The 23492-nt window shown below is 37.3% G+C and overlaps 1 protein-coding gene across 1 annotated transcript in view; it reads left to right on the forward strand.

The window, feature by feature from the left end:
- The window catches only part of FBXO33 (F-box protein 33), a 37497-nt gene extending 23077 nt beyond the window's left edge, over nt 1-14420 (forward strand). The window contains 3 exon segments of the mRNA XM_058293527.2: nt 10302-10412; nt 10911-11596; nt 13021-14420. Of these exon segments, the coding sequence (XP_058149510.1) occupies nt 10302-10412; nt 10911-11596; nt 13021-13292 (1069 nt within the window). The 3' untranslated portion in view covers nt 13293-14420.
- The last annotated feature ends 9072 nt before the right edge of the window (nt 14421-23492 follow it).

Raw genomic sequence — 23492 nt, forward strand, 5'->3', positions numbered from 1 at the left:
GGTATTTGTGATTTTGTGACTTAAGTATAATGTTTTCAAGGTTCAGCCATGTTATAGCATATCGTCAGCACTTCATTCCTTTTTATTGCAAATAATCCATTGTGTGAATATAGGCCATTTTTAAAATCAGTTATCTGTTAATGGACACTTGGGTTGTTTCTGCCATTTGGCTATTGTGAATAATGCTGCAGTGAACATTGGCATAAAAATATATTTGAGTCCCTGCTTTCAATTCTTTTAGGTATATAACTAGCAGTGGGATTGCTGGGTCATTGGTTAATTCTCTTTATAACCACCAATCTGTTTTCTACAATAGCTATGTCATTTTGCATTCCTACCAGTAAAAGAGCATTCCTATTTTTTGGCATCCTCATCAACACTTTTTAATTTCAGTTTTTTTAAATAGCATACAATCTTTGGTACCTCATATGTTTTTGATTTGTGTTTCCGTAATGGCTAATGATACTTAGAATCTTTTCATGTACTTATTGGCCATTTGTATAACTTCTTTGCAGAAATGTCTATAGAAGTTTTTTGCCCATTTTTAAATTGGGATGTTGTCTTTTTGTTCCTGAGCTATAGGATTTCTTTATATATTCCGGATATTAAACCTTTGTCAGATATAGAGCTAGCAATTATTTTCTCCCACTCTCTAGGTTGTCTTTTCACTTTCTTGATAATGACTTAATATACAAAGATTTTTAATTTTGAAGTGCAATTTATTTTTTCTTTTGTTGCTTGTCTTTTTGATGTAAAGTTTCTAAGAGTTTTATGGTTTTAGCTCATATATTTAGGTACTTGATCCATTTTGAGTTAATTTTTGTATATGGTATGAGTTAGCAGTCAAACATCATTTTTTTGGCTGTGAATATCCAGTTTTCTCAAGACCATTTGTTGAAGAGATTGTTCTTTCCCCATTGCATATACTTGCACCCTTGTCAAAAATCAGTTGGCCATAAATTTATCAGTTTGTTTCTGGACTTTCAGTTCTATGCCTTTGGTCAGTTTGCCCATACTAATGCCATTATTATACTGTTTGATTACTTAGCTTTATGGTACATTTTGAAATTGGAGTGTGTGAGTCATCCATCTTTGATGTTTTTGTAAATTGTTTTGGCTATTTGGGACCCCCTTGCAGTTCCAAACGGATTGCATGGCCTCTGTAGATCCCTTAGGAGTACTGACATCCTAACAATATTAAGTCTTCCAATCCATGAACACAGGATATCTTTCCATTTATTTGGGTCTTCTTTAATTTCAACAGGGTTTTATAGTTTTTAGTGTGCACATCATTCATATTCTCACATAAACTTATTTCTAGGTATTATATTCTTTTGTATGCTATTGTAAATGGAATTATTCTTCCTTAATCTCCTGTTTGCATTGCTCATTGCTAATGTATTGAAACAACTGACTTTTTTGTTGTTGTTGTTCAGCATGTGTATTAATCAGCCAAAGGGGTACTGATGCAAAATACCAGAAATTGGTTGGTTTTTATAAAGGGTATTTATTTGGAGTAGGAGGTTACAGATAGCAGGCCATAAAGTATAAATTACTTCCCTCACCAAAGTCTATTCATATGGTGAAGCAAGATGTCTGCTGATGTCTGCGAGGGTTCAGGCTTCTTGGTTTCCTCCCTTCCAGGGTCTTGCTTCTCTCTGGGTTCAAGGTTCCTTTCTTCCTGGGGCTTGCTTCTCTTTCCTTTGTATGCTTACTTCCCAGGGTGCCAGCTTAAGACGTGAGCATCAAACTCCAACATCAAAACTCCAACATTAAGAACCCTCGCATCTAAAGCTCCAATTCTGTCCTTTGCCATGCCTTTTATCTGTGAGTCCCCACCCACCAAGGGTGGGGTCTTAACACCCTAATCATAACTCAATCATGCCCAATAATAGACCAGTTTACAAACATAATCCAATATCTAGTTTTGGAATTCATAACTATAGGAAACCGTTACAAGCTTGTATCTGCCACTTTGCTGAATTCAGTTTTTAGCTGTAAGACTTTTCTTGTGGATTCTTTGAGATTTTCTATATATAAGATTATGTCATCTGGAAATGAAGATAATTTTAATTTTCACTTTCCAAAGTAGATGCTTTTTATTTCTCTTTTTTTTTGTCTAATTGTTCTGGCTAGAAGTTCCAGTACAGTGTTAAATAGCATTGGTAAAAGCAGATGTCCATATCTTGTTCTTAATCTTAGGAAGAAAGCTTTCAGTCTTTCAGCCTTGTGTATTGTCTTAATTTGTCAGGGCTTCTAAGACAAATAACAGACAATGGGTTGGCTTAAAGAACAGGAATTGATTGTTTTCTGGTTAGAGAAGCTATAAGTCCTAAATTAAAGTCTTGGTAGCCCATGATTTCTCCTGGAGTCTGTAGCATTCTGGTGCTGGCTTGCCGTAATTTGTGGCATTAAGTGCCTTTCAACTCTGCCTCTGACACATGACAGTCTGTCTCCTTGGTCTCCTCTTGTTGGATAGAAACCCCTCTTTTTCTGACTTCCAGCTTCTAAGGACTGACTGATCCAAATTTCTTTCTCATTCTATTTAATTTGCTTTGTCTTATAAATTTTAGAAAGAGACTGCTGGAATTTTGGTGGGATTGTGTTGAATCTATTGGATCAATTTGAGGAGAATTGACATGTTAACAAAATTGAGTCTTCTCATCAATAAACATGGTATATTTCTCCATTTATTAAGATCTTTCTCTCAAGAATGTTTCGTAGTTTTCAATATATAGGTCTTGTTTTTTGTTAAATTTATCCCTGTTTCATATTTTATGCTATTTTAAATGATGGTTTTTGAATTTCAATTTCCATATTCAGTGCTAATGTGTAGAAATACAACTGATTATTTACATACTGATCTTGTATTTGATGACCTTACTAATCTCATGTATTAGTTCTGGTACCTTATTCTAAATTCCTTAGAATTTTTTATGTAAATGATCCTGATTTTGGCTAATAAAGACAATTAGATAATTTCACTTATTTTAAAATCCATCTGCCTTTTTATTGGTGAATATTGTTTATATTTATTGGTATATTGTTTATAACTGGTTTAAGTTCCTTGTCTGCTAATGCCATTATCTTTGTCATTTTTGGTGTTGCTATTCATTTTTCTCCTACTTAATGGGTTATTTTTCTCTTTGCATGTCTGTTCATTTTTTATTAGATGACAAATAATGTTCACTTTACATTGTCAAGTGTTATATTTTGCTGTATTCCTTTATAGTCTTATTAGACTTTGTTCTGGCACATGGTTAATTTATATAAAAGCAGTTTGATCCTTTTGAACCTTGCTTTTTTAAACTTTGTTAAGGCAGTACTAGAGCAGCTTTTCTCTAAGGCTACATTATCCCACTGCTAAGGCATGACCTTTCTGAGGACTCAGTTCAGTGTCCCTATATTTTGAGATCTCTTAACTCTGGCTTGTGGGGGGCATAAACTCTTCTCATTGCTGTCTGTGTTCTACTTTCCAGTGGTACTTTTTCCACCTTGTAGAGTTTTACCCCATACACATGCAGATCATTCATCAGCTAGATTTAAGGGAACTCCTCTGCAAGTCTGTAACTCTCTCTGTGGAGCTCCCTTGTCTCTGCCCAGCAAATTCTAGCCACTTTTAACTCCTCAAACTCTGTGTCTCCTCAACTAATGGAAGAAGCTGGGCTCTCTGTGGGTTCCCCCAGCCTGCGTTGTAAACTGTAAACTCTCTAGGCCATAATACAGGACAATCATAGTAATCACTTCATTCTCTTTCATCTTCAAGGACCACAATCTGTCTACTTTTTTATCAGAAAACAGTTTTTTCCAGGTTTCTCATTGCTTACAGTGGGAGAGCAGATCTCATAGCTGTTTAATCCTTCATGGAAGAAGTAAAAGTATTTTATTTACGTGTTTTAACACCACATTAACAGTATTATGTATATACAATAGTAATTAATGGAAATTGGATTGAAGGGAGAAAAATACTGAGTTTGTATGACTTGTATGGGAAGTCCCCATCATTTATTAGAAATGGATTGTGATATCTTTTTTTCTACTTTATATGAGAATTCATATTCTCCAAAAGACAGTATTCATTCTTTTAGATCTTTAAATTTTTCAATTTTTACTTTCTAGAGGAGTTGTTGTTGTTGTTTTATTAAGGGGGAAAAGTAAAAGTGTCTTTTTAAAAATCAAAACTTTGATGTCTTCGAAATATTTTTAAGAATACAGCTTTGCTTAAATTTTTTTAAAGGACGAGAAAAATTAGATTATTTCATTGGATATTCTTCTGTTTTCCTTGACATGTTCTACATTGGCTGTTTTATAGCCTTTTCCTATTTGCCAGTTGGATTTTTGCTGTTTTTCTTCTTGATTTTTATAGGGTTCTTTTATCTATAAAAGATTACTAGCACCAGAAAGGACAAGATGGCAGCAGAGTAGGACACTCCCAAGAGTCAGATCATCCTACAGTGCAGTTAGTAATTAGCCAGAGCTATCTAAATCACCTGTTTGGGGGACCCAGGAGACCAGAAGATCATCGTCTTTGGAAGAACTGGAGGAGGAGAATGCCCATCTGCAGTGAAGATTTGTGTGTGCCCTTCGCACCACAAAGGCCAGGGGCACCCTCCACTAGAGGTGCACAACGCCTCAGGAGCTATTCACTGGCTGGAGTGGGAAGCTCCATTTCCCTAAAATGGGAGGAAGAGACAATCGAGCACCAACTTCATCTGCTGATTAGTAAATTAGGCTGCCTAAAGTGCAGTCCCAAGAATAGCTGAAGATTGAACCTGTCCAAATTGGAAGGAGCCCATTAACCTCCATTTTAACTCCACCCCCAGCATAATTGAAAGTCACAGTGACAGTAGGGACCTACTTCATTCCACCCAGTTCCACCCTGTACCCAGCAAGGGAGAAAGCAGGAAACAGATTTTTAAAAAGAGCTGAAAATATTCAGATTGGCTAAACCCAAGACACTATAAAGTTCCAAATTAAGTTGAACCTAGTATCAAAGAGGGGCTGTAGCACAAAGCCAATCAAATAGAAAGCCCTAAATTAAAGGGAGAAACTGAGCCCAGAATAAATATATCAAGTAAATCAGATGCTGAGACACCAAGAAAAAAAAAATCACAAGCCATACCAAGAAATAGGAAGACATGGCCCTCTCAAAGGAACAAACCTACCCTCCAGATGACATAAAGGAATTGAGACAATTAGTCACAGATGTCCAAACAAATATCCTTAATAAATTCAGTGAACAGGCTAAAGATATGACGGATATTAAGAAGACACTAGGTGAACACAAGAAAGAATTTAAAAGCATACCTAGAAAAATAACATATCTTATAGGAATGAAAGGCACAATAAGTGAAATTAAAATTACACTGGAGGTATATAACAGCAGATTTTGAAGAGGCAGAACAGAAGAAAAGATCAGTGAGCTTGAAGATAGGGCCTCTGAAAGGAAACACACAAAAGAATGGAATAGAATGGAAAAAATTGAACTGGGAACTAAATGACAGCAAGTGATGCAAAAATACACGGTCATGGGTGTCCCAGGAAGAGAAGGGAAAAGGGGCAGAGGGACTATTTGAGAAAATAATGGTAGAAGATATCCCAAGCCAAGGACATAATATATTCATGTCCAAGAAGTACAACATACTCCCATCTGAATAAATCCAAATAGACTTACTCAGAGACACATACATATCAAAATCTCAAGTGCCAAAGATAGAGATTCTTGAGAGAAGCAAGAGAAAAGCATATACAAGGGATGCCCACTAAGTTAAGTGCTAATTTTTTATCAGAAACAGTGGAAGCAAGAAGCCAGTGGTATGATATATTTAAGATACTGAAAGAGAAAAACTGCAGCCAAGAATCTTATGTCTGGCAAGATTGTCTTTGAAAATGAGGACAAGTTTAGAATATTCACAGATAAATAGGGAGAGTTTTTAGCAAAGAGAACAGCTTTGCAGGAAATAGTAAAGGGAGTACTGCAGTCTGAAAAGAAAAGACCAGAGAGAGAGACTTGGAAGAGAGTCTAGAAATGAAGATTATATCAGTAAAGTAACTAAAAATGTAAAAAGTGTGGTGAAAATAGGATATGACTTATAAAACCCAAAGGCCAAAATGGGTGAAGAATAACATTGAATGTTAGTGGATTAAACACCCCAATCAAAAGATATAGTCTGGCAGAATGGATAAGAAAATATAAACCATCTGTATGCTATCTACAAGAGACTCACCTTAGATCCAAGGATCCAAATAGATTGAAGGTGAAAGGATGGAAAAAGATATTCCATGTATTTAGTAACCAAAAAAAAGGTTGGAGAAGCTATGCTTATATTAGATGAGATAGACTTTAGAAGCAAAGCTATTAGAGACAAGGAAAGACATATACATTAATAAAAGGGGCAGTTCACCAGGAAGAAATAACAATCAGAAAGGTATAATATATACACCTAACCAGGATGCCCCAAATTACATCAGGCAAATACTGGCAAAACTGACAGGAGAAACTAATGTCTCTACAATAATATTTGGAGACTTCAGTACACCACTCTCATCATTGGATAGAACATCTGGGCCAGAGAATCAATGAAGAAACAGAGAGCTTGAATAATACGATAAACAAACTTAAACCTAATAGACATATATAGTACATTGCAACCCAAAACAGCAGGATACACATTCTTTTCAAGTGTTCATGGATCTTTGTCCAGGATAGACCATATGTTATATCAAAAAACAGTTCTCAATAAATTTAAAAAGATCAAAATTATACAAAGCACTTTCTCTTATCATAATGAATAAACCTGGAAGTCAGCAACAGGCAGAAAAGGGAAATTCACAAATGTATGGAGATGAAACAAAACACTCTTAATAATCGGTGGGTCAAAGAAGAAATTGCAGAGGAAATCAGTAAATATCTCAGGACAAATGAAAACAAGAACATAATGTATCAGAATTTATAGGATGCAGCAAAGGCAGTGCTGAGAGGGAAATTTATAGCCCTCAGTGCTTACATTAGAAAAGAAGAAGAGCTAAAATCAATGACCTAAGTACATAGCTGGAGAAACTAGAAAAAGAACAATAAACTATTGCCAAAGCAAGCAGAAGGAACAAAATAACAAAGATCAGAGCAGAAGTAAATTAATCAAAAACAGTAGAATCAACAAAACCAAAAGTTGCTTCTTTGAGATCAACAGAATTGATAAACCCTTAGCTAGACTGATAAAGAAAAAAAAAAGAGATGCAAATATATGAAATAGGGGATGTATTGAAAAAATATACCAGATATAAGCTATGGACAATAGTTAGTGATCAGAGGCTAAAGATGTTCTTTCATCATCTGTAACAAATTCCACAGCAGTGCAAGGTGTTGGTGAAGGGGTGATGTATGGGAATTCTGCACAGTATGTATGATTGATTTATAAGCTCACAACTTCTCTAATAAAAATATGTATTTTTTAAATGACTAGCATTTATTTCACATTTTTCTCACTTTGTTGGTTTGCCCTTTTTAATAAGGTGTGCTGTTGAATATTGTTTTTCATTTTATGTATATTCAGAATTGATCTCTCTCCTTCTCTGCAGCCACAGTATCTAAATCAGTAATGATACTGATAGAAAAACAGGAAGTGAAGTCAAAAGAATAGAACAGAGAGCCAGAAATGGACATTGTTATGTGATAAAGAAGGTATTATAAAACAGTAAAGAAGGGGGAAACATTTAATGAATGGAGTTAGGACAAATGATTAGCAGTTTTAGAGAAAAATTAGAGCCAGTCCTGATTCAGGAGATCAAAGTAAGCTGCAGAGATACTATTACACACACAAAAAGTCAAATTAAGGTAAAACTGGTATGAAAGTGAAATGAATTTCATCTAATTTCTGAGGGAAAAGACTTTCTAAGCTCAGAAGTAACAGAATAAATTAGAAAGGAGAGGAAAAAAACACAAAAATAGACAAGCAAAACAGATGAAGGGACCAACTCGGGAAGCCAATGTGGCTCAGTGGTTGAGCACCAGCTTCCCACATATGAGGTCTTGGGTTCAATCCCTGGCCCCCAGTACCTCAAACAACAATAAAAAATAAACAAATAAAATAACCAAGCAAAAAAAAACCAAAAACTACTAAATTTTCTTGTTATGGAACTACATGAATGGTAGAACTTTTCAATGGGAGAGTGATTATTAAAAATGAAATCATAAATTGCAGTTTCAGGAACCAAATCCAGGACCTCCTGTGTGAGAAGTGGGAGGTCAATTTCTTGAGCCACATCTGCTCTCCTTAGGAGTTATTTTTTACTTCTTACTGTCCCTTACCCTCATGATAATGTAGCACCTATTTCTGTCCATTTTACCTCCTCAGTATCTCTTGAGAATGTCCATTCTCTCCATAACCAGAAGTCCAGTTCAAGTTACCATTATCTCTCACCTCTATTACTAAAATACCCTCTTGACTAGTCTTGACGCTCTTCTTTCCAGGTTGTTCTGATGCTAGAGTAATGTTTTCCAAACACAAATATAATCATGTTATTCCCTGCTTGAAACCATTTATGGGTATCTCTGCTTTAAAGGAATAAACGAAACTTTTGTATTCAACCTAAGACCGTATGTACCTCCACAGACTCACTTCTGGACTCCAGTCATGCTGGATTCCTTTCTGTGTCTCAAGCTTACTTTAGTGCCTTTAACTTCAGGAGCTTTGCCTATGCTTTTCCTTTTCTCTGTGATATTCTTTGCCCCTTTTCTGCCTTCTCCTCATTAACACTCACCATTCTTATGATCCCATTTCAATCAGGGAAGTCTTCTCTGATTTACGGAAACTGCCAAATTATCCCCCATGATATGTAGCATCATGTACTACCTGTCCTTCTCAACACTTGATAATATTGTGTCTCCAGTATATAGCACAGTGCCTGGCACTTTGTATGTCTTCAGTGAATATTTGGTTGAATGAATAAAGAAATTAATGATTATTCTTTTAGCCAAATTTTTTAATCATCGTGCTTTTCAGTGAAAATAAGATTAATTTGGGAAAATGTGACATTATCAATAAATATTATTTTCCACTTATTTTAATCTTATTTTATCATTCTTAAAGATTATATGTCTCTTACTGAAAGTTTTCCCTAAGTTTTTGTGTTATAAATGGAATCTCTTATTGGTTATTTTTGGCATTTAGAAGCTTTGTTAATTTCTGTGTTTTTACCTTTAGCCAGTTTTTTGTTGTGGTTGTTGTTTTCTCCTACTTTTTTTAGAAAAGTATATGAGTGAGTATAGCCAAAATTATCTAAAACTGAAAGATTTTTACATAGTTTTCAACCTCCTTTGATAATAAGCTTTATGTTTGACCGTAAAAACTGAGGGACAGGAAGCGGACTTGGCCCAGTGGTTAGGGTATCTGCCTACCACATGGGAGGTCTGCAGCTCAAACCCCGGGTCTCCTTGACCCATGTGGAGCTGGCCCATGTGTAGTGCTGATGCGCACAAGGAGTGCCCTGCCACGCAGGGGTGTTCCCTGCCATGCAGGGGTGTCCCCCGCATAGGGGGGCCCCATGCTCAAGGAGTGCGCCCCATAAGGAGAGCCGCCCAGCGTGAAAGAAAGTGCAGCCTGTCCAAGAATGGCACCGCACACAGGGAGAACTGACACAAGAAGATGACGCAACAAAAAGAAACATAGATTCCTAGTGCTGCTGATAAGGATAGAAGCGGTCACAGAAGAACACACAGCGAATGGACACAGAGAGCAGACAACTGGGGGTGGGGGGAAAAGGGGAGAGAAATTAAAAAAAAAAAAAAACCTGAGGGAGGTTCTCTTTGGATTTTAGTCAAAGAATATTCCTTACTGAGAAGCTACCATTAAGGCAATGCCCTACCCTTCAGGATTTACCAAGATGACTAAATTAACTGGTTTCAGAAATTGTTATATAATTAACATCCCTATAAAAATTAGAGGTTTTATAGTACTTTTAAAATATGTCATTTTCTTATTTAAAATATGTCATCCCTAAACTCTATAAGGTAGGTACTATTATAATGAAGAAAATGAGTCTCAGGGACATTAAGAGACTTTTCTGTGATCATTAAAATATTGAGTTCCTGAACCAATCTTCATTCCCAATCTTTATTCTTTAAAGCTTATTATACTGTTTCCCCTTTCCATGTTGCTCTTCATTGTATATATAAAGCAATCTGAAAGTACTTAATTGGATTCCAAATGAGTTATAAAGTAGAAGTTTTTCTGGCATATCTCTTCTGCTATGATATTTTGATATATCATTTATTTAGAAAAGTTTTAAATTTTTTCTTGTAGGAACCTCCAGAAGTTTAGTCTTTTTGGAGACATAAGCATTCTACAACAGCAAGGAAGTTTGTCAAATACATACCTCAGCAAGGTGGACCCTGATGGCAAAAAAATCAAACAGTAAGTTAATATAGTTCATGAAATGGGGCTTATAGTAAATTTTGTTTTTTTCCAAATCCTGTCCAAGAAACTGTAAGACAGTACGGTAATGGTTTATTTTTTTTCCTAAAAAGAATATCTTAGAAAGAACTATGAAATACAATAATTAGCAAATGCCATTCCATGTCATAAATCTTTGAGACAAAACAAAGAACTTGCTGAATAATTAATGCTATTTAAAATTATTTCTTTTTGCCTTTGCTATGTCATAAAGTGCATGTCATCACTCTCATCTACCACACAGATGTAAATAAAATGCTACTTTTCCTTGGATAAGGAACATATTTCTATATGTTTAATATATTTTCTTTATTAAATTACATGTGGATATTAACTATTTATGATATTATTACTTTTGGGTCGAATAGACATTGAGAGAAAATGGGTCTCAACTTGACATGCCATTCATCACCTATTGGGAATTAAATTTAATGGAATCACTGTGATATATTCTTACAGAATTCAGCAGCTGTTTGAAGAAATACTGAGTAATAGTAGGCAACTGAAATGGCTGTCCTGTGGGTTTATGCTGGAAATAGTAACCCCAACATCACTGTCATCTCTCTCAAATTCTGTTGCCAACACCATGGAGCACCTGAGTTTACTGGACAACAATATTCCTGGTAACAGCACTCTTATCACTGCAGTTGAACTGGAACGATTTGTGCACCTACACTCACTTGCCCTGGATTTCTGTGACTTTACAGCGGAGATGGCAAGAGTCTTAACTGATAGCAACCATGTGCCTTTGCAGCGACTTTCTTTCCTGGTCCATAATGTTTCTGTGATGCACAAGTCTCTGGACAACATGCCGAATGATGAGCATTGGAAAGCCCTGTCACGAAAGAGCACCAACCTTAGGGTCTATATAATGGCTTTTGATATCAAGAGTGAAGATATGTTAAAGATTCTGAAACCCAGTATACCACTAGAGAGGATTCATTTTGATAGCTACATAACTTGTGTTTCAGGAGCTATTGTTGATCTCATATCCAGGCAGTATGATAAGTTTCTAAGTCATTTTATATTAATGAATGATGTGATTGACACGTCTGGTTTTCCAGATCTTAGTGACAACCGAAACGAAGATCCATTGGTTTTATTAGCATGGAGATGCACAAAGCTCTCTCTTCTTGCAATTCATGGTAGGTGATTTTTGCCCACTATAATTTGATACTATATTAACCGTAAAACATCTTATGCCAGTAAAAGATAACATTGACCTCTACAGTGTCGAGAAATCTTTTAACAAGATGATATGCAGATTCTTATCCTTTTTAACATTTATAAAATATATCACTAACAAGTGGAACAATCACTGTTCCAGCTTCCCTTTTACTGTTTTTCTTCTACCACAAGACTGGTGGTATTTCACAAAAACTGTATTTGAAATTAATTTAGCTAAGAACAAACATGTCTACTTGCAATATATATATTCCCTTTAATCAAAAGACCCCTTAAAATCATAGCACAGAAGGAATTGAATGTATAATTCCTTTCATGTTCACTGCCTTATTTTCTAGATTTTAGGTATCAAAGGATTAATTTGTATGCATTTTTTTTAAATGATGGTTCCATTGCCTATACTTATTTTTGTCTTACTGGGGCCTTTGAGAGAGAGTTGCTACCCTGACATATTAGAGAGCATTTTACTTGCTTTTCTGGTAGTTATAAGACAATTACAAGATACAAAATATAAAGTATGTATGTTGTAATCTCTTTATTAGTCCTGTTTCATTATTTTTGTAGCCTGCCCTTGCATGTATCTTGTTTTCCAAGTTTTACTTTATAATTTGTCCATTCATTAGAGATGGTAGCAAATAATAGGTCCGTATTCCAAGTGGTAAGAAAATGGAAATTTTGTACAGAAAAAAAGAAGTGTCAGGTTATTTAAAAGTTATTTTAAGCAATTCTTTGTGAAGTTTTTTTGTCCTTTTAAGAAATAAAAGGTTAGATGTTGCTTATGTCCCTCCCTCATTCTCTCCCCTCCATTTTTTACCAGAGGTACCATTATTCTGCTGGTACATATTATTACCATGACTGTTTTTATACTTCACATATATACTACTGACAGTTTACTTAACAATTTGTCTTTAAAGTTTAAAATATTACTTTTTAACTTTGGGCTGTGAAGCATCAGAGGAAATGATTTTTTACATTTGGAAAATAGCAGTTTACTATGTATTGTTAATGGATACATATATATGAAGATAAAGTGTATTCCCTATGATATGTCACTACTCAAAGTTATAAAATTATTCTTTAAATGTCCTCTACTTGAATGCAGTGATAACAGAATAAGATTATAGCATCTATCATTTCAGCAGCCCTGGTGGTATTCTTGGAGACAGATCAAATCTCTAGCCTTTTTTTTTTCCCCTGGGATAAATAATCATGCTTCCTTTTACAATTTCAATATATTTTTAAGGAAAAAGGATTAAAAGAGTAAAGGAGATACAAATTTGAAGTGCCTCAGGAATCAGTGAATGAGGAAAATAAAACTAATTTACCCAAGATTCAGAGTAAAATGCAAGGAAATTATTGTGATTGTCTTTTGCTTGCTTTTAAGGTTACACAGTGTGGGCACACAACCTTATTGCCATTGCTCGTCTTCGTGGCTCTGATCTAAAAGTGCTTGAAGTCACTGAAGAAAGCATTGATTTTGACCAAGGTGAACTGGCCGACCAGGATGTGGATCCAGTGCACAACCTTATTGAGCAGGTATCCCTGGCCCTGGGTCAACCTTGGCATGCTGTCCTGGACATCGAATCACTCAGTGTCTTCACTGAACCAAATCGTCATTTTTACAGAGAGATGCAAAGCTTCAGTGAAGGCATTTAGCTTCTTTTTAAATGTACAATTTCTGTGGTTACATATGCAAGTAGGATCCTATTATGGTTTTTTTCAGTAGTGTGAATTAATCCCTTTGTGCTGTGTTTAATCAGTATTAGCTTTATAGAATTATATATATATTCTACTTCTTGATCAAAGAACGTAGTCGGGTATTGGTTTAGAAGTTCAAAGTGACAATGTATAGGGCTTTCACGGTTAATGGACTTGTTACCAGACCTTAGGGAGATAAACTGAAAGTTGTCTGAGGTTGCAGGCTAACTTTGTTTTTCACTGAGTTACTCTGCCTTTTTGATGTTTTTAATATTTGTATATCAGAGTTCAGAGCTCAGGAGCCAAATTATTTTTATACATATATAGATATATATCCATAGCCTGGTAGATTTGCATGCAGTACATTGCATTCGTGCATTCTGACAGCATTTCATTAATTTTGGTTTGAAATGGAAGAAGGGGGGATAATTTGATCACAAATGAGTTATCTTTAACAGAAAAGCCAAGATTTTAGCTTTCATTACATATACAGTAGTTGATATCACCAGTTACCATTCTGAATTTTGTGTACTACAAGGTTAGAAAACATTCCTTAATGCTTTTTTAAACATACATTTACATAAACATGAAAACTCAAATTACTGGATTTTTTTTTAACTGTTTCTGACTTAATTTTATTCATCAGTTACATTACACATTCAAGTTAGCTTTTTAGACCAGATTTCAAATAGTGGAGGAAGAAAGAAACCGCATTCCAGGGTAAAACCTCCAAAAAGAAAATCATAACACAAAGTTGTAAACACACATGCTTTCAAGTGAACATTAGTCGTGAAATCCCTAGCAACAAGTCACTGGGTTTTTCTCTGTCAGCGCGCGTGTCAGCTGCCAAAGAATAGACTTAAATGAAGAAGTGCCCACATGCTGGCAGGGGCCGGCCCATTCTGGCCAGCCAGATACTGCTAGATTGTAATATTTAAGGTCGAATTTCGACCTGTGGTACACAGCTGTGCTGTGGCTCAGTCAGCAACCTCAGAACTCTGAAAAAACAAAAGAAAAAAAAAAGAAAAAAAAAACATGCACCTGTTTCACTGTGAATAGTGAATGTAAAAGGAAAGAAAGGAAAAACTGAAAGCTTGTTCTATCACAGGTATGAGCTGCTATGATACATGAAGAACATTCCATGAAGTATGTTTTAAAACCTTGTTATATCTGAGCGGCTTTAAAAGCCGATTTAACTGTTTCAGGGCAACCGCGGTACAGACGTGGTCTCTGTGAGACTTCCACCTGACCCCAGTTTTAAGTGGTACGAATGTTGTGCATTTAATGTTAAAGGACAGTCTGCAATAATAAAGTTAGTAGCCAACGTGGGTGCCCAGCAGTGCTGAGACCTGGCTGCTCTATTGTAAGCTTTGGAAACACAATTTATGCAACAGATGTCCAGATATGATTCTATTTATGGAAAAAGTTTATATGTGTTTTACAAATGGTTTTACCATCTTATATTAAAATGACCTTTTGACAGGTGTGCACTGTTTTGTCTCCAGTGAGCACATACCATGCGGATTTTATATGTACATCAGTAGTGTGAATCCACTGGCACAGTGTGTGTAAATGCCAGATGTGGTGAGATTTTATCTTATAAATGTGATCAGATAAAATAACTCCTGACAGAAACTGTAAGGAAACCAGCTGAATGTTTGACCTGATGACTGATGTTGTATGGTTTATGTTAAATGTATATTCTTTTAATCAATGAATAAAGCATTAAAAAGTAATTATTGTAATATATTTTATTGTATAAGAAGCATGAAAACTTTTAGTGTGCAATAAACTGCAACAGTCCTTATTTTGTGTATAAGCATGTTAGCTCTTATTGTATTCTAGTGCAGCAAAGCTGAAGTTTGGGACTATATCATAAAGTCTTAGGCTGAATAGTTTTGAGAGTTCTCATTTTTTTTCTAAACTCAGCTTTGGCAAAATACAAGGTTAAAGGCAACTACTAGACCAGTTAACACAAAATACTAGTGTATTATGCACTTAGAATGCATTACTAATATGGTAAAAATCAATTTATAGACTACAGGAACTTACTTTTTAAAATCCCTACACTGGATACAAAAATACTTCAGATATGCCAGTATTAAATAGATCATTGCTTTAAGCATTGTAATCTTCATTCTTGGTTGTAGAGACAAAGAGTTCTTGTTTATGGGAAAGAAAATGACTTCTTTTCCTGGTGCCATCTTTTCTTTCTTAATCATTACAGACACTGGCCTCTTCTTGGAATATTCTGGTGTTCACAAGGAATTGTCACTATACCTACTACTTCCTTATTTCCAGGACACATATAACTCGTTTGAATGAGTCAGAATGTTTAATTATGTAATTAAAATACCAAATTAGTACCCAAAGTTTATGACAAAGGTATCTATTCATATACATGGATTACATGCTAGTGAAAGTTGATACAGTAACACACTAGACTAGGAGGCTCAATATCTGGCTTCTAGTCTAAACTCTGGCTCTAATACTACTTGAGCATAAACTTAATCTCCTTGAGCTTCATTGTCTTAATCTGTGAAATAAAGGATTGGGCTGGGTTATCTAAAACTCTGATTCTTCATTGTAATTTTCAACTTGTTAATCTAACACCTCATGGACATACAAGATCATCTTTGAACAAATGTATGGAGTAAAATATTTTCAAAACATAGCTTAGTAAACTGTGAAATTTACATGTCTGTGATTTCCCATTTCCACCACCACTATGGGAGTAGAGAAGTTGGGAGGTTGGTGATACGGGGCTTGGGAAGGATGGTGTGACTTTGGTTGTTACTATGGTTGAACACAAAAGAAAAGACTTGCTTGGGGTTTATTATGCGAACCAGACTGCATCTTTATGAAGCCAGTAACATCAAATGGTACTAATAGGATAACATACAATCAGATGTGAATAACACCCACCCTGTCTATATCAGTGCTTCCCAACCTTTTCCATATTCTGGCACACACACAAAATACTGTACAGCATACTGGTATAAAGTAGAGGGAATTGCAGCAAAAAAAAAAATTACATTTTTAAATTATATAATTGGTGGGAAAAAATACAGAGGATTTGAGGAAATAAATATGGAATTTGTATAGAACTTTCAAATAAAATTAATGTTTTCAAATAAATGTTTTAATTTATTACCTCTTCAGACTTTTAATATTGCCACCCAAGAAACACTCCACAAATAGGTGGATACTTTTTAAGCCTTTTTTAACAACAATTTATGCTGCTGCAATTATATTTAGGAAATCCAATTGCTCTTCCTATTCTTTGGTAAGTATAATATTGGATATCTTATAATGTAAGTTAATTTCAAATTCAAGTAATTTTTTCAAGTATTTCAAAATAACGAAGCTCCTTGAATTTGTAGTTATTTCATACAGTCACTGTGCTGCTAGCTTAGGCACCAGTGATGGCACATCAGCCACCAATAGGAAAAGTATCTGATATAAACAAAAGCAGACAATTAGAGGCTGCAGTTTAGAGTTACACCTGCAGGGAGACCTCCCCAACCTCAGCTTCCCAAACCCCAGCACACCCAACCAGCTACACCTAGGGCTTCACACTTGGGGTTTCCTATCTGTTCTTTGGACACCTGTAACATACTTCCACAGCTTCATAGACCCTCCTTGTGAGTGTCTACTTTTGCTCTCTACCCTGGGCAAAATGTCAGATCCAGCTCTGCTCTCCTGCTCTCCAAGAAGAGAGTGCATGCATAACAAGGCAACCAGCCTCTGCTACTCCATGCTCATTATGTGGCCCTGAGGAGCATCAATTTCTGGTACATTTACTAGTTTGTGTTGCTGGGTGTGTAAAGGAAATGGAAGGTGTGAATAAAATTTCAGAAACCTTGATCTTTTCTTTCTGAAAGATTTTAGAAATATTAAACAGATAAGGGCAAAAAATACCGCGTGTAGGCAAGGAAGGGGGAAAACATCTGGGTCTTAAAATTGGCGTATCCAACTTTAGAGAGAAAATGTGCAATATTTTATAAAGCTGAAGTTGCCGATTGCCCTATGACCCAACAGTTTCCCTTCTAGGGAGATTACCTAGTACCATGTCTTCAAACTTTCTCACAACTCCTAAAAGGATTTTAAAAACTTATGTACCGGGAAACGGACTTGGCCCAGTAGTTAGGGCGTCCATCTACCACATGGGAGGTCCATGGTTCAAACCCGGGGCCTCCTTGACCCGTGTGGAGCTGGCCCATGCGCAGTGCTGATGCGCGCAAGGAGTTCCCTGCCACGCAGGGGTGTCCCCCACGTAGGGGAGCCCCACGGAGTGCGCCCTATAAGGAGAGCCCCCAGTGCGAAAGAAAGTGCAGCCTGCCCAGGAATGGTGCCACACACACTTCCCGAGCCGCTGACGACAACAGAAGCGGACAAAGAAACAAGACGCAGCAAATAGACACAGAGAACAGAAGAACAGACGGGGGGGAGGGGGGGGATTAAAGAAATAAATCTTTAAAAAAAAAAAACCTATGTACCTCTTTGCACATTTTAATTGTACCATCTAAAATGTGTCAGTATTAATGGATATAAATATTGACAGTTTAAAATGCACTGTTAAAAATTAATCTTAAATGTATATAATAGAATCTCAATGTCCTAGTAATTTGATACCTCCTATCATCTATTAAAAATGCAATAAGCTCTAATACACTTGAATTTTATATCGTTCCTTTTCCTCCTTAAACTCAAAACTTGTCAGTTATCAATTTATTGCCTCAGCTCTGAATGCTCTTCAATATATGCTCTGAGACTAGCAATGGAATTCCTTACGTATTGCTCCTTTCAAAGTGAGCACGGTGTTAAGCTTTCTCCGGAAGGGCGATAGGAAGACTTTGCAGGCTTAAGAGGCTCTCCTGGAGCTTCCGGAGCAGGCCAGGTAAGCAGTGTGAGTGTGCAGACATCCGGTGAAGCCTGTCCCTGACAGGGACCCAGACAAGGGCACTTCGCGGCTTTGCAGCCTCGGCCTGACGATAATTTTTAGCAACTTTCCGGTCAGCGAAAGCAGGGCCCCGCGCGGCCGTGCTCTCCGATGGCAAGCCAGCACAGCGCAGGTGGCCAGGAGAGTCAAACCAAGCTGCGGCTCCCGCTTCCTGCCTCAGCGCGGCAGGCGCGCCCCCCGACCTCCGCAGGTTGCACGCGGACCGCCTACTCCCCGCGCACCGCCTACTCCCCGCGCCTGCGCTCAGAGGGCGCCTGTTGCCTAGCAACTCCAACCAGCTCCCGCTCTACGGCACGCTAAACCACATATTCTGCGAAGAGATCTGAGCCTCTTCCAAATCTGTTCGTCCTTGGGTACACCTTATGGAACCATATAATTTCCCTACATCTTACATAATTTTCATCATAGCTAATAATCCTTTATATTGAATTTCTGCTTTAAACATGTGCAGTTTCTATTTCCTGATTCGACCCAGGCTGCCACATTTATCCTTTCCAATTATCTCACAGCATTTTACACTTTTGTTTGTTAGGATGCCTTTCATTGACGATCTGTGTATTTTCTACAGTAAAAACATGTATACAAATCTAAGACGTATTTAAAATTCACTTCCTTAAAACAGCTTTCCTTGAACACTATAACCTGTTTTTAATTTTCTTCAGAGTTCACGATCTTCAATTGCCTTTTTTTACATTTCTTTGTTATACTGTCTACCCACCACTATTACCTGAATTTATGCTACATGGAGCAGACCTGTCTCCCTTGTTGTCTCCTGTGCACTTAAAACCTAGCTCATGGTAGACAATATTTTGTTGAATGAAAGATACATTTCACTTGGTTTAGCACTGCTATCACGACATCTGTAAAACATCCTTAAAGAGGAAAATTAGGTAAGGACTTGGAATTTGGACTTAAGAGTATGCGCAAGGAGATGGGAAAGCAGGCTTAAACTATACAGTTTGAAATTACAGGGAAGCGGACTTGGCCCAGTGGTTAGGGCGTCCATCTACCACATGGGAGGTCTGCGGTTCAAACCCCGGGCCTCCTTGACCCATGTGGAGCTGGCCCATGTGCAGTGCTGATGCGCGCAAGGAGTGCCGTGCCACGCAGGGGTGTCCCCCGCGTAGGGGAGCCCCACGCGCAAGGAGTGCACCCCGTAAGGAGAGCCGCCCAGCACGAAAGAACGTGCACCCTGCTCAGGAATGGCCCCACACACAGAGAACCGACGCAGCAAGATGAAGCAACTAAAAAAGAGACACAGATTCCCATGCCACTGACAACAACACAAGTGGACAAAAAAAGAGCACACAGCAAATGGACACAGAGAACAGACAACTGGGGGGGGGAAGGGGAGAAAAATAAAAATAAATAAATCTAAAAAAAAAATTGTAACAAATGCACCATACCAATGAAAGATGTTAATGAAGGAAAATGTGGGTGTATGGAAATCCTCTATATTTTGGATGTAACAGTTATGTAATCTAAAGCTTCTTTAAAAATTAAGAAAAAATAATTTAAAAAATAAAGTTTACAAAAACTACATAACTATGTCAGAAGATTAAGAAAAGCACAAAATTATATACATACATAATTATAACTACACAAAAGACAATCTCATCTATGAATTTTAAAAAGGCTTGAAGGAAAAAGAAGAAAAAGACAAACGTGCTTTTGTGGTTTTTTTGATGGTAAACCTGGATAATTTTTCCATTTTTTTTTCTTCTACTAATTTTGACTGTTTTCTAAATTTTAATGGGTTACTTTTCTACTTTAAAAAATTTAAGACCAAGTGAGTGAGAAAAGCTAACCAATCAGAACCCAAAGTATTCTTTCTTGAAATGTCCAAACCTATTGTGTATCAGTCCAAAATAATATTCACTTATTATCCTGACCTATCCCATTATCTACCATACCACTTCAGATGGTAGTAATAGAAAACATAAGCTATAGGATGATAGGCTAGGCACTTGCATTTACCACACGTGCTTCCTGAGCCCACTAAAATAAATACAGAAGAACCAAAGGAAATAAACTCCATAGCAGTGAGGAAAATGAAGGAGATCATCAACAAATAAGAGGTTTCAAAATTTCCTGGAGATCAGAATGAGCAGATGGCAATAGGTTAAAGGATGTATGAAAGACAGAGCCTGCATTCTGTTACAAGGGACCTGGAGTCCATTTGCCCAATAGAACCTGAAGCTGGGCTCAGAGATAGCTGATACGCTATTGACAGAACTGAGAGATGAGTGTGAAATTAGGGAGATTAGTTGAAGATCTATCTAAGTAACTAACAGTTGGTTATCACATTCCCCTCCCACCATCCCAAGCAGAAAGCAATGAGCCATGATTTGTCGCCAGCTAAAACACTAGATAGATCTTCCCAAAAGGAATTAAATTATTTAGAGAAAGGAAAAGCTTCTAGTGTGGATGGTGGTGCCCCAAATAAAGGCATTCTCATTCTGGCAGCTGGAGAGCCTATACACTGACAGCGCTCAGCCAGCTCCAGAACTGTCCAAAACTCCTTAAGGCAAAGCCTGTCAGATACAGATACCAGCACCTCCAACATGGACACATACACATAAAGATCATAACGTCTGAATTCTCACTCAAGAAGCACGACAGGAAAACAATCATTCTTACATAAAAGAGGTAGCAACTGGCACTAGCTGGCCAGCTCATCTTTCTTAAGTATGGACAACTTAAGACTTCTAGGACATGTGAAGAAAGAAAGCGCAAACAAAATTATTGACCCCAGAAGAAACATAATTCAGAAGAGGACTTTTAAAAACCTCTCACTTAATAAAGAGAAATCCTAGAAGATACCAGATCCTTACAAAAGGACAGGAAATATGAAAAAGGAACAAAGTATAATAATAAATGCTCTTAAGAATTGAACATATGACTGCTGGAAATAAAGTTTTCAAGAGAAAGACTGGAATGAATTTTCTGGAACAAAAGAAAATGAGATGAAAAATATAAAAAAGCAGAAAAGGAAGTTATCGAAGAATTTCCAGAGTTTCAGGAGATGAGTCTTAACAATGTGACAGCCAGAGGAGCAGGCCAATCATACCTTCTGTCAAGAGGGAGCCTGCTACAAGGAGTATCAAGAAAATCTCTATCATATCACTAGCTGGATATAAACATAAGGAAGAGACAGCCCAAGGATAAAATCCTAGTGTTAACACTTTAAAATATTAAAATATACAATGTGTAGCAAAAGATTACAAGACAAAGTATTTTAGTTTGCTAAAGGCTGCCAATGCGCTCTTCTAGAAATGGGCTTGCTTTTACAATAGGAATTTATTAGGGTGAAAGTTTACAGTTCTCAGACTGAAAATGTCCAAATTAAGGCATCATCAGAGATGCTTTCTCAAAAAATTGCAGCTGAGGGAAATCAGACACATGAGAGCATCATCTAAAGATGCTTTCTTTTGACCTCAGCTATGGGCAATCAGGCACACGGCAGGGCATAATGATGGGCTGCTTGTCTCTTCCTTCTCCTTCAGAGCTATCTCTCTCAGCTTTGAACTGCTCTGCTGATTCCTGCCTCTGACCTCTTTCTCAGCCTCCTGGGTTTTCTGTCTTTCTGTGGCTGAAGGCAATCTTGGAGTCCTCTCTCACACAGGAGGGTAAAATGGCAGCTCTCTTTCTCTGTCTCTGCATGTTTCTCCCATTTGAAAAAGACTCCAGGAAATGGATGTGGCTCAAGCAGTTGAGCACCCACCTCCCACACAGGAGGTCCCAGGTTCTGTTCCCAGTGCCTCCTGAAACCAAAACAAAACAAAACAGCAAGCTAAACAAATGAGGGAGCCAGCTCAGGGAAGCTGATGTGGCTTAGTGGTTGAGTACCGGCTTCACACATACAAGGCCCCAGGTTCAATCCCTGGCCCCCAGTGCATTAAAAAAAAAAAAAAAAAACTCCAGCAAAAAGGGCAAGACCCATTCTGGATCACGCCTCACTGAAGTACTCCAATCAAATGCCCCCAAATGAATTCAATCCAATCAAAGGATCCCACACCCACATGAATGGATTAGCTCCAAGAACATGATCTTTTCTGGGATTCATAAAAGCTTTAAACTGTCATATAGTAGCCAGGCCCTGAGCCTCAACAGACTCCAGCACCTACAATCTGATTTATTGGACTCACCTCACTCAGCTAAGATGGAGTTGAAGAAGGACAACCACCACACCACGGAGCCTAGAGTGCCTACAACTGAAAGCGAGAGGATCGCATCCAGTATCCATGAGGAATCTGAGCCTCCTCTTGACATAGAGGTGCAATGGACACAACCAAACCAATGTCCACAGAGAAAAGGTGGCATTGGAGTGGGAAAAGTGGACATGGTGGCTAATGGGTATGGGGAATGGCAGGAAGAGACGATATGTGGAGGTGTCCTAGGGACTTGGAGCTGCCCTGGATGGTACTTCAGGGGCAATCACCAGACATTATAAATCCTCACAGGGCCCACCTGATGGAATGGGGGAGAGTATTGGCCATGATGTGGACCATTGACCATGAGGTGCAGAGGTGCCCAGAGACGTACTTACCAAATGCAATGGATGTGTCATGATGATGGGAATGAGTGTTGCTGGGGGGGGAGTGGTGGGGTTGGGGTGGTGGGGTTGAAGGGGTCCTCATATATTTTTTTGTAATGTAATATTTTTACAAAATCAATTTAAAAAATTTTTAAAAAATAAAATAAACTGCCATATAAAGAAACAAGAAATGATGGTCGAGCAAAAATGAGAGAAAGAGTAAGTCATTCCCGGATTAAACAAATGCTTGTTGGTTACCACTAGACCTGCCCAACAAGAATAATAAGGGAGTTCTTCATACTGAACGAAAGGATACTAGACAGTAGATCAAAGCAGCACAAAGATGTAAAAGCCTCTGGTAACGGTAACCATATGGGCAATTATAAATGCCAGTATGATCATATTGTATTTTTTGGTATGTAACGCCACATTTTACTTCTTAAAGGTTCTAAATGTAAATGCATAAAAAGTAATGATAAATCTATAGTTTTGGGCATGTAATATACACAGATACATTTTGTTTCAAGTATGACAAAAAAGTGGGGGGACAGAGGGGCACAGGAATGGTGTACATGTGTGCTATTGAAGTCAAGTTGGTTATCAAATAAACTATGATTGTTATTAATATATATTCAGGATTTTAAATTTCAGCCCCACA

Source organism: Dasypus novemcinctus, chromosome 3, assembly GCF_030445035.2.
Source record: "Dasypus novemcinctus isolate mDasNov1 chromosome 3, mDasNov1.1.hap2, whole genome shotgun sequence".
Taxonomy (NCBI): domain Eukaryota; kingdom Metazoa; phylum Chordata; class Mammalia; order Cingulata; family Dasypodidae; genus Dasypus; species Dasypus novemcinctus.